This window comes from Lepeophtheirus salmonis, chromosome 13, assembly GCF_016086655.4.
Source record: "Lepeophtheirus salmonis chromosome 13, UVic_Lsal_1.4, whole genome shotgun sequence".
NCBI lineage: Eukaryota > Metazoa > Arthropoda > Copepoda > Siphonostomatoida > Caligidae > Lepeophtheirus > Lepeophtheirus salmonis.
Genome location: NC_052143.2, coordinates 5,927,420 through 5,939,286, shown reverse-complemented (window position 1 = coordinate 5,939,286; position 11,867 = coordinate 5,927,420). Strand labels below are relative to the sequence as shown.

Here is an 11,867-nt window from a genome sequence, read left to right as displayed (position 1 = left end):
AAAACAATGAAAAAAAAAGTAGTAACGAAATATCTTTTTAACAATTTTTAAAATACTTTTTCATTAATACATAATAATATTCAGTACTCATGGGAGAAATTCAGCTCTCTCGTTTCCTTGTTAAAAATTAGATACTTATGTATAATGAATATAGTACCCATTTGGTAAATTAAGAGATTATTAAGGAATTATTAGATCTTTTATATTATATTAATAATATGTATTACATAAACCATTTCAAGTCATTTTACATTAATTGATAACCATGCTAACATTGAATTAAATGCAAAGTTAAATGTATTAAATAAATAAATATATATATATTGTTAAATATTATTTTGTATTTTGTCATTGTGTCCGTCCAGAAATTCATGTATCGATCTCGGGGTCAACACCTTTCAAGAGATACATAATTTTACTAATAGGTAATAATGGGGAAATTAAATCATAAAAAGATTCTCCAAGTCATATTTATTGACTAAAGTTCAACAAAAATAAAATAAAAGTTTACGATAGATGTAAGGAGAGTTAAATGAAGGATTTAAATTCCATTTAAAAAAAAAAAATCTCACTAGAAGAACAAAAATAAAGACCGTAAGAAACTAAGGAAGAAAAGATATGAGATGACTATAATTTGTCTTACTTTCTTTATTAATTGGTCGAGAAGTGACGTAGAATTCATGATTAATAGTTCAATTTACAGCCCGGGCCACCCCTCCCCACCTCTTCATAGATTGGATACTGTCACACTTGGTAAAATAGAGCTGGGTTGTACTTCAGGGGATGAAGGGCTATTGTTATTCTCTGAGCTGGGATTTGGAGCTGATACAACAGCAGAGATGACAACAGGAGAGTTTTCTGCGTGCGGAGATCCCAGAACGACGCCTAAGGCATTGTTGTTTAGGGATGGCTCTCTTCCAAACCCTCCGGTTATGGTCAGGTTTTCTCTATACATTCCCCGTATTTGTACGTCATTTAGCTCAGTGTCGTTGTGAAGATTATCGTGTTTTTTGTTTCCTGAAACGCTGTATTTGGACTCGTGCGTAATGGAGGGCTTTGAACAGCTCTGAAATGGATAAAAATCGTTGTGTATTGCATTGTTTTGTTGGTATGTGAACCAAGGGATAATGAAAAAACCTTTAATTTAAAACAAAATACATATTTAAAGATATTGTTTTTTTTTGTTTTTGTGTGGATGAAGAATTCAATTTAAAATGTATAAATAATGGTTCTATACAGGCGGTAAAAATAGATAGTGTCTTCTTCTCTTTATTACTCTAGTTGTAAAAAATATGCCATGAAGGTTTGTTAAAATAACCAACATCATGTTGTTTTATTAGACCAGCTACAATTAGCTATACCGAGTGGTCCTTTAAAATCTGAACACTTTGAATTTTAAAATTCCGCAACATGTACTTTATTAATCAACATTATAATTTCAGCGAAATTAATAAAATAAATAGATGTGCGTCTGAGCTATCTTAATTATTAATATAGCCGCCCTTAGTAGCAATAACGGCTTCCAGGCTGCCGTGGAAGGTCTGAAACCCGCTGCAGTCGTAGTACTCTATCATGTTTTCCCAGTACTGGGTGACTGTGCCTTTGGGGGCCTCAGTGTTTAGATGACGAACAATACAGTCGTCCCCTCGACATCCACCAAAAAGTTTTTTTAAAGCTGGTGTCAAAAGCTGCCTCTCCGCCATCACGGGGCTCTTTCCACCCCCTTTTGTGATAGCTCTCTGTACAGCCTGGGGTGAATCCCAGAGATCTCTAGCATGGGCACTCATGGACATTAAAGGATTAGCCTGATTTGTTTTTTTAACTCCTCTGGATCCAGTTTGCCATTTTTGAGAGAGATTTTCTTCCTCCCCAACGTTTGGACTTGCTGACGGCGTTGACAAAGATCCTACAGACGCCCAAATGCTTAGAGTGCGCGAATGGAAATTCGTCGACCACGTTCAAATGCCATTTTCTTGACTTGTACCTCAGCTAGAGAGCTCAGGTTTGGTTTGTTTTGCTACTAATTGCTTATGCTTTAACATATAGAAATATGAATGATTTTCAATTATTCATCCTTAATTAATTATTGAATTAAAAAGTATTCTGATATCAATGGGCCAGACGGTATAAGAGAACGAGTAGGATACGATACACAAATCCCACTCCATATCTAACAAGGACATAGACAGGAGTTACTCTGTTGACAATCCTCAATTCTACTCTTAGTCCAACAATGACTTATATTTATTATAGGAGTAAATTCTAAGCATTTATGCACGTGTTTTTTTTTGTAGTTGGCAATCTGAACAGTGTTTTATTCAATCCACAGCTGTTAGTATTATTCTATAATTCTTAATAAGAAACCGTCTGAGTAATCACTGATAAGTGTGTTCATGAAAGACGGAGAGTAAAAACCAAGAATTTGCTAAAAAGTAGTCAATATAAGACCTAGTTTGACTCAGAGTAGAATTGAGGATTGCTAACGTAGTAATTCCTGTTTACGTGCTGTTTGTAGTAAATCTCAAGAGGACTAATCTGCTCTCCTCTGCTTTTCCTTCAACATACCATCACTTCTTTGAATGTACAAATCTACAAATCCCGTTCCCGTTCCCGTCCCTTAAATACTTGAGCCCATTTCTTTATTTATTAGTACATTGTAGTCACATTATTTATTCCCTTGTGTCTTCATTATGATAAATATTAATAATACTTATAGTATTATTATTGCACTAATCATTAATCTTCATATTTAATTAATGTCCCCAGAGTTGACTGGAGGAAAACATATTTGATTACTTATTATTATATTGTTATTGATAGATAAATATGGAGTAAAAGAAAAGAAGAGACTCGTGGGCGTGCGCGTATTTTTTTTTTACGTAAAGATCACTTGTATTACTTTAAGGAAAATGAGATGACCGGCTTCTTTTCTTCCCATCTTTTATTAAAAATTATTTATGTATCTAACATAATGTATTATGTATGGTAACAAAAAGTTATGTTATCCGAAACCGTCAAATAAATGCAAAAAGATTTATTAGACTTTGTTTAACAAAAAAAAAAAAGTAAGGAAAGAGGTGAAAGCTGTTTCCGTAGTGATAAAGAGATGGGGGAAATATATATTAACAGAGGGAGATAATCCTGTGTACAAAAGCTCATGAGAATACATTATCCCCTATGCCTTATTATTTTAGCAAATAAACTTTGAATATCATGATTAAATTTGCTACAAATTTTGTAGTAAATAAATATATATTATATGCAATAAATATCTATCTCTCTCCATCCCCCAGCTGGACTCAATCATATGGTACTAATTTTACATATTGAGAGTCGTGTTGCGTCATTCTTTATTTATTCGGTCCATTCTAGCCCTAACAATCCATGGGACCAGCTAATAAGACTGTGTGAAAGTGTCAGTAATAGATCTAATTAAAAAAGAAGCAATAAAATTGATTTATCTCATCACAGACCGAACTTTATAAGTTTTAGGACTCAACTGTACGGGACTGCAGTCTTCAGTCCTAATTAAGGAAGTACACAACACATATTGAGAGTATTACTAACAACTATTGATCACCTTGACCTCTCCCTTCAAAAATACATTTATTCTTTCTTTGAGAACTGCGCATTGCAGAGTTAATTCGAAAATAAGTAGATTTTATGTATATAGGTATATAATGAGAAGATTGTTTTGTTTAAAAAAAAAAGAAATGACATTAAGCATGTAGGTAATTAACTGAATGAATCGTTTTTGTATTTATTTATTTTTTGATTCTTTTCTAGGTTGTGTGATATTTAAAAAATAATATGAAACAACAATTTAAATCAAGTGAAATCCTAGGGATTTCCTTGTGCCCTATTACTTTTTTTTTCTTCATAGAATATGTTGTATATGTATGGGGTTATACCATTCATTTCCCTAGTAGGTATAAGGCCTAGTACGCATGAGTATAAGGAAAATACATGCATACATTATAATTAACTGTAAGGCTGTCATCATGAATTTGAATCAAGAGACCTTGATAAATGCATTAGTAAAAAAAAAGAGACAATAATCACTTACATCCTCACAGCCTGAAGAACTACATTTTCCACAACAAGAGCCCAAGAGTGAGTTTTTCCATCCAGATCCATGGACAATGGATGGACTTGATGGAAGGGAAGAAGGACCTTGTGACATTGTAGCTCGAATTCCTCTTAGCCCTCCATTAAAGGGCACATCCATTTCTACGAATTCACGATTCTAAATTGAATCATACAAAAAAATAAGGAAGGATTAGTATTTGTTTACAAAAGAAAAAAAAATTGGCAATTGAATTATCATTTTTATTTAATTGGGGCTTTCGTTTTTCTCCTTTTCTTTGTAGTTTTCCTTCTTTCCACTACTCCTCTCAATAAAACTATTGAAGAGCTCATCAAAGATTCATCTTCAAAGCAGTGAAGTAATTTCAAATCAAACGACAAAATCTGGAAAACAGTATTGCAAAGGCATGAAAAAATGAACTCACAGTGGTTTTCTCCAAGCAGCGGAGTAAATGATGGTGCTGCATTTCAAAAATGTCCTCTTTGTCGTTCTCATTAACTTCCAGACCCGCAGCACGGGCTGCCATTCGTGCTTCAGCCGCCTTTTTCTTTGAGACAAAGGCTGCACCAGAGGTTGCTTTGGCTATTTGAATCCTTGCGAGTCGGGCTTTCTAACAGAGGGGAAAAAAGAAAAGACTCAATGAAAAACTTCCTTGAGGAGGAAAAATAAATTATCCTTTTCTACCTTTTGGGCTTTTCGTTTGTCTGCTCTTTGATTTTGATGATAGATTCTTGAAAAGTTGGAGACAATGACAGGGACGGGAAGAGCAATGACAAGTACTCCAGAAAGGGAGCAAATCCCTCCAATCAACTTCCCCAGATTCGTACTTGGTACCATGTCACCATAGCTGAAAGAATCACGAAATACAGACATTAAGAATTGTGTGTATGTCCAATGTACATATTTTTGGTTTTGTCTGCCTGAATTTCCCTTTCTCTCTCTCTGGTTCTCTATTCTTAGAAAATTAATCATATGCATAAATGAGAATCATAAAAAGAAAATAAATGTTATATATATTAATAACTAAAATAATTTCTTTTGATCGCTCAAGAGAGAAAAGAAAGAAAAACAAAAAAAAAAAAAGACTGGAAACAAGGAAGGAAAATCATCTCAATCGCTCCATAAATAGTAAAATATACACTGCTAGTATTCAGATTACCCCCCTGATGAACAGAAACTTACCCGAGTGTCGTCATAGTCACAATGGTGTACCAAAAAGCAGCTGGAATGGATGTAAAAGTGGACCCATCTACAGACTTTTCACAATAGAACATAATGGTTGCAAAGATAATGATGGCCATTGCTAGAGAGAAGACGAGAAAGCCCAGCTCTGAGGCACAGGACTGGAGAGTATATCCTAGGATCCGCAAACCTTGAGAATGACGGGAGAATTTAAAGATTCTAAAAACACGAAAGACGCGAAGCGTAACAAAAGCTCCAGAGACTTCATTATCATCACTTAAGCCAAGACCAATGTAGTAGGGCATAATGGCCACAAAGTCTATGACACTCATGACGGAGCGCATGAATTTAAACCGATCTGGAGCGGCGTATAATCGTAGAAAGTACTCTGCAGTAAAAATCATGACACATGCTGTGTCCAAACAAAAAAACATTATTTTGTATTTTTCCCCACAGGGCTGAATTTGATTCCGTCCAGGAACTTCCCCGCATGGCACTGTTTCCACCACATTAGCCATCACAGATACTGCAATGAAAAATCCAGTGACATAATAAAAGACAAGCGCTGGAGTGGAGGTGTGAGGCGTTTCAAAGGCTCGCCACATTCGTTCTCGAAACTCCTCTGGCACAATCGCATCGGCTCCCTCTTCTTCATCTAACTTATCATCCATGAGTCGCTCAGCATTCTCTCGCTTCCGATCACGATAATCCTCATAGCAACAATCACCAATGACATCTGGCATGATTCCGAAAAAGGCAAGTTCCTCGTCATACTGAGTCAAACACTCGTTCCGTGGATAATGGAGCTTCCCTGTTCGATAGTAATTAAGGATATGGCGAAATATATCCGGATCTCGATCAAAAAAGTACTCTCCCGTTTCCTCTTCGTAAAAAAAGTCACGTTCATTGGAGCCAAGGAGAGTGTCTGGATACTTTTCAAGTGTGTTTTGCCACGTTTCGAAGCGTCGGCCCGAGATGTTCACAATGAGTTTCTCATCCTCACATCGCTGCTTTCCATGCATCGCTGGAGGAGGAGGCAGGGGATGGGTGGCAATGGGAACCCATCCTATCGCTGCTGCTCGGGCGAAAGGAAGCCAGGCGGCCACCGAGGCCATATTTGGAGCTATTTTAAGGAAGGGAAGATCAAGTCCAAGGAAGATGGATTTATTTCAACCGTTTGTGAACTTTGAGAACTTGTCTTGAAGGTCTTTTTTTCCAACTGTCAGTAATTTTTTTTCTTTTTTCCCTTACAAATTACTTGCGAGGTCTTAATATTAACGTCGACTTTAATTCAATTTTAGCACCTCAAAATTATGTATCGGCTAAAATGATAATGATGATCTACTTATATCCAATTTACGGTTAACTCATAGTCATAATAAGGAACACCACACGGAAGTATAATCAAATATGTAACTCTGAGTTGTTCTACAACCTTTGGTCGGAAGGAAGGAAATTGAGGATTTTATTCAAATCATGTCACCTCAATTATTTTTTTTTAAATTTCACTCTACACTTTTCCATCTTGAAGAAATCAACGAATACGAATGGGAAACAACACGCTCAAGACAAAATGGTAATATGCACAAAAAACAAAAACAAAAAAAAAACGGAGTGAGTATAAAGTCTGCTTCAGCAGCAGCCCGAGGATCGGCCTTTTTTAAAAGCATACTTTGACTCTCTCTTCTTCCTCTCTCTTCTCTCCAACATAATTCCCCCTCTTCACTACTTCTTCTTCTTCCTTGCGCATTGATAGTCTTTCCAATTTATACATGTACTCGTAGATTAAGAAGAGGAAAAGAGAAGAAGAAGAAGAACTCGGGCTTTGAAGAGCCCGCTTAAAAATGACGTCATTAGAAACTTTCTTGAATATTTTGGAATTATATGTACATATATTTGTAAACATAATTATTTTCTTTTATGATTACATAGATTTTTATATATGTATAATACTTAATTATTTTATCAGATTTGGCTCCAAAGCTGCTTTTTGCATTTTTTCAAACATCTCCTAAATATTCTAAGTCCTCCTCCTATGTACCATTATTGTTTATCCATAAAATATAGTTATGCGTAGGGAAAGCAGCATACAAAATTAGAAAAAAAAGCTCCTAACAAAAAAGAAATAATAAAAAATGGCAATATCCTAATGAACCTATCAAAATTCCCCCTGCTCATATTACAAAAGTATTTTGATTTGTTTTTGACAACCTTGACATGACTCTCCTTGGTTTGTTGTTTTTATTTAGTATGTAAATACCTGGAAATTAATACCTAATACATCAATATATGTAATTATCTCTCATATTTGTAAGTGTCTCAAAAAGTATCAAATTTTTACTAACAGACAGGTCCATCATTTAAAACAACTATAAGAAACGTTTTAGAAGTAACATACGAGGGTGCTCTAAAAAGTTTCCAACCTCAATATGAAGATGACAGCACTCGTAAAAAAAAGCTAGTCACATCTATCTAGCATCTGTTGTAAGTTACTCACTAAAGTTTGAGTCATTTTGGACAATCAGATGTTATGTAACAGTCGTTTGAAGGAGTTGATTTAAGTGTTTTTTTCTGAAAATGGACAAAATGGAGTATCCAGGAGCCATAAATCAGAGTTTTGCCAAATAAAAAGGCAATTACCTTCGAGAACAATTATATTGCGGAAAAAACGCCGAGTACTATTTGGACAGACATGTGAGCATCTCTGGAAGAAATGTGTATAGTTATAAGGAGACTATGTTGAAAAATAAAATCAAAATTCGGAAAAAAAATGTATTGTATCTTTGTTGGGCCAGAAGCTTTTCAGACCACCCTGGTTTATATATTATTTGTCTACCTTGTCGATTTCATTTCTTGCGATAGGCATTCATTTGTACAAGTGTTGAGTTTCGGTCTAAAAAATTATAGAGTGGTAAGTTATAAAACTATTTATACCGTTAAAATTTAAATAATTCGGCTCAACACTAATTTCAAAATTTCGTATCTCGTTAGAGCCAACCTTATTATTTTTACCCAATATTAGTATGACTCCTATTGATTGTTAAATGAAAATAAGAAATATAACGTAAAAAATTTTTTTAACGTACCAACTTTTATATCTAATTCCAATCTTAACATATCATAAAATGCACATGGATAATGATTAGAGATGATCTTTTGTAATAGCACGAGGAGAAGGCGGGAGAAAAACATATGATACACTCGTATTGAGACCTTTTTTTTGGTTATTAGGTGCCTGTTTTATGATTTTAGAGGGATAAAATGAATTTCTACTATAAAGAGTAGAATCTTCTACATTTAAAATATCATTAATGAAAGGAAAATATGACAATTACATTTTAATTCATAGATATTTATTCTATTTAGCATTTTAAATCAATTTATACCACAGATAGGAGAGAATTCTTCTTTTAGAGAAAGATGTTGGCACACACACAATTATTAAATAATGAACAAAAGAGAATTGCTTTCTTAATATAGATCATTTATCGTTTCCCTTTTTAAAAAATCTCCATGTAAGATAACGAGTGGTGAATTAACATTTGAAACTTCAACAAGATATAATTTATTAATTAAGAATATAATTTATTATAAAAAAAATACTATAGATGTATGTTGAAGCAAGCTCTCCTACTCATTAATGGTTTCCAGTCGGCGGTGGAAGGCCTGGCACCTGCTGTAGATGTAGTCCTCTACCACAGCGTCACAGTATTGGCTGACTGTGCTTTTGAGGATATAAATGTTTGGATGACGGACACAGCAGTCCTTCCCCTCGACATGTACCCAAAAGGTGTAGTCGAGGGAGTTGGTATCGGGGCTGTAGGGGCAGGAGCAAAAGTATCAAAGAAATAGTACAAATGGACTCAAAAGACTCATTCAACAGAGTCTTGCAACGGAGAAGATGTTTTTTTTTTTTCATTGATGTTGTCAAAAGTGGCCTACCCACTCTCACAAGACTCTTTCCACCCATATTTGATAGCTCTTTGGACAGTGTGACGTGAAACCGTGAGATCTCTTGCATGAGTCCTCATTGACTTAAGGGGACTAGCATGAGCTGTTTTCTTTGACACTTCTGGATCTTGACCTTCTTCCTCTTCAACATTTCAAACTTGCTGACGGCGTAGACGTGGTCCTGGAGACCCCTGAATGCTTGGAGTGGGCGAATTGAAATTCGTCGATCTCGTTCAAGTGTCATTTTCTCGACTTGTACGTAAGCTAAAGAGCTCAGATTTGTTTTATTTTGTATCAAATTTTGTATGCTTTAGTATATATAAATATGAATAATTTCAATCCCTCAACCGTAATTAATTATTAAATGAATAAGTAGTTAGATTTCAATATACCATCTGTTATATACACACGCCTGCAATATTTTATTAATACAACGAATTTTTTTTTCCTTAGATCAAAATATGTTTATGATATACATCATTGAGCACTATATACATTATTCAGTCCACCCAGTTTTCATATCTTCATACCGATAGAAAGAAAGACAAAATTGGCTATATTAATAAAGATGATTTATCTTTTCTCTTTTAAAAAAATCTCCTTGTTAGATATACAAAAACATATTGAGGGACCAAGATTTTTTTGTCACTTAGCAGACTTTGTTCTTCAGCTGATAACTTTCTGTAGGATAACTAAATAAATATGATGTAATAGTTAAAGACGAAGGACTTTTAAAACTGTTGGTTACTTACTTGTAGATACCAAACTTCGATCTATATTAGATATCTAACTTCGTTAGAAGGGGAATTCACTGTATTTATGAAAAATGATTATTCTGGTAATTCATTTAAAGGTTCACTAAAGATAGGTATATACTTATATATATGTATTTAAATACGTTTTATGTACTTATGTATACATAATAGATGTTTAAAGGGATTTCCCCTTTGAAGTCGTGTAACTTTTCTATAGGGAAATTTAATAAATTAAAAATAAAATTCATCAGTTACAATTTTAAATCTAATTTAAAGCACTTTATTTAAAACAATAAATAAAGTACTTAATACAAACAAACATGTTTATGTATATATTGAACCTTGTGTGTTTGCACACTGCACAGTTAGACCTTGAATTAGAAACAGTTCGTTAACTAAAACAATCTTAGACTGCTCTTTTTGCAATAAAAAAATGCTTTAGTCTTCTCAATGGATAATAGGATCTGAGGTATATAACAATCTAAATAAGTGATCACTTACTTTGTTGGAGGTACTGAACCCTACAAAGTTCATCAGTGAACTCACCGAAATCCTTTGTGATTGGAGAAATAAAATATGATTTCATCAGAACATGGGTTTATATTTTATTAGTGAACAAAATAAACCATGCATCAGTTGCATCAAAAAACCACTGTGTTCAAGGAACAGAACCAAAAAAAAAACATGAATGTCACACAAAAAAGTAACTCAATGAATATTTGCGTCAAAGCTGTGTTGCAGTTGCCTTTTTGTCTCCCTCCACTCTGAGCGATGCAACGCTGTTACGGTAACTCGCACTAAAAAAACAGGTCGCTCAAGTCGACAGTGACATCTGTGGATGCAGGGAGCTTGCTGAGCCACTGAAAGTGTCTTGACGAACCTAAGGGGTTCGATGCAACCCATGTTAAGAACCAATGACCTGATGTACATATTTTCCAGATTAAATTTAGAAAGTTGGGAGTCGCAAGGGCGTCTGCAGGAATAAATATATATATTTTTTGGTGGAAGGGCTTAATTTTAGAAATTAAATTTTTAGAAAAAAAAATTGAAATTTCCACAGATGTTCAAAAAAAATTTTAAAGATGAAATTTTAAATAATAATTTTTTCAAAAGTAATTTAATGAATTAATAATCCAGAGATATTTACAAACCATGAAATTGTTAGGAAAATAAATTCAAAAATCCTTAGGAATCCACAAAAAATTAAATTTAATGGGAAAAAAATTCAAAAGTCCGTAGCTGTTCACAAAAAAAAATCAAAAATCCACAACTGTTCACATATAAACTTTTTTTTTTTTTTGAAAAACCTCTTCACAGAAAATTACATTTTTGGGGAAAAAAATAAAGAATAATGATATTTGGAAATTTAGATATTTTGGGGGGTTAGAGCCCCTCCAGCCCACCCCTTTGGAATTATGTATCTTTAATTCGTCCCTTGCAAAAGTTAATAGAAGTACAAGGTTATTCTAAAACACTTTTCATACTGATGTTTGACTTCCACCACGCTTTTTAATGCGGACGTCAAAGAGTATCACTGTTACCAAGAGTAGCTATATATAGCCTTCCTTGACTGTTAATGTTCAAATACCGCTGCTATACTCTATGACGTCAAATTGGTCTGTCTTGCCCAGCGGGTTGTGTGGTACATCAAATTGAAAATTTTAGCCAGCCCGATTACATGATGCCATAACCTTGTATTTCGATTAACTTTGTCCGTTGTAAATTTTATGAATGCTAAAGTTTTCAACATAATCTCCCTTGACTTCCACAGAACTTGATACAGCGCTTCTCCAACTTCAGGTTCCCTTTTGGAAATGGTTCTCCAAGGTTGTGAAAATATTCATTCACAGTCCTCTTCATTCTTCATGAGGTGTGAAACGTTTACAAATTAG

At 34.2% G+C, this 11,867-nt stretch overlaps 1 protein-coding gene across 2 annotated transcripts; it reads right to left on the bottom strand.

Moving 5' to 3' along the window:
* Window positions 1-336: 336 nt before the first annotated feature.
* Shal (Potassium voltage-gated channel protein Shal) lies at window positions 337-6,949 on the bottom strand. 2 transcript variants are annotated; one of them, XR_011783397.1, is made up of 6 exons: window positions 5,270-6,949; window positions 4,772-4,934; window positions 4,512-4,697; window positions 4,067-4,246; window positions 644-1,066; window positions 337-395 (listed from the first exon to the last, which is right to left on the bottom strand). XR_011783397.1 is itself a non-coding variant. In XM_040723590.2 (5 exons), exons 1-5 carry the CDS (start codon window positions 6,382-6,384, stop codon window positions 728-730), a joined length of 1,983 nt encoding a protein of 660 aa, XP_040579524.1. In that variant the 5' UTR covers window positions 6,385-6,949; the 3' UTR covers window positions 337-727. The 2 variants fall into 2 exon arrangements, 1 of the variants encoding a protein (XP_040579524.1); XM_040723590.2 differs by having other exon boundaries at window positions 337-1,066.
* Window positions 6,950-11,867: the final 4,918 nt, after the last annotated feature.

What these genes read in the sequence shown, in the direction of transcription:
- Shal (XM_040723590.2), bottom strand. Translation starts at nt 6,384, where the DNA reads ATGGCCTCGGTGGCCGCCTGGCTTCCTTTCGCCCGAGCAGCAGCGATA. An exon ending in GCTGCTTGGAGAAAACCACT is followed by an intron (nt 4,247 to 4,511) that starts GTGAGTTCATTT and finishes GATTCAATTTAG; the next exon opens with AATCGTGAATTCGTAGAAAT. An exon ending in GTTCTTCAGGCTGTGAGGAT is followed by an intron (nt 1,067 to 4,066) that starts GTAAGTGATTAT and finishes TATCCATTTCAG; the next exon opens with AGCTGTTCAAAGCCCTCCAT.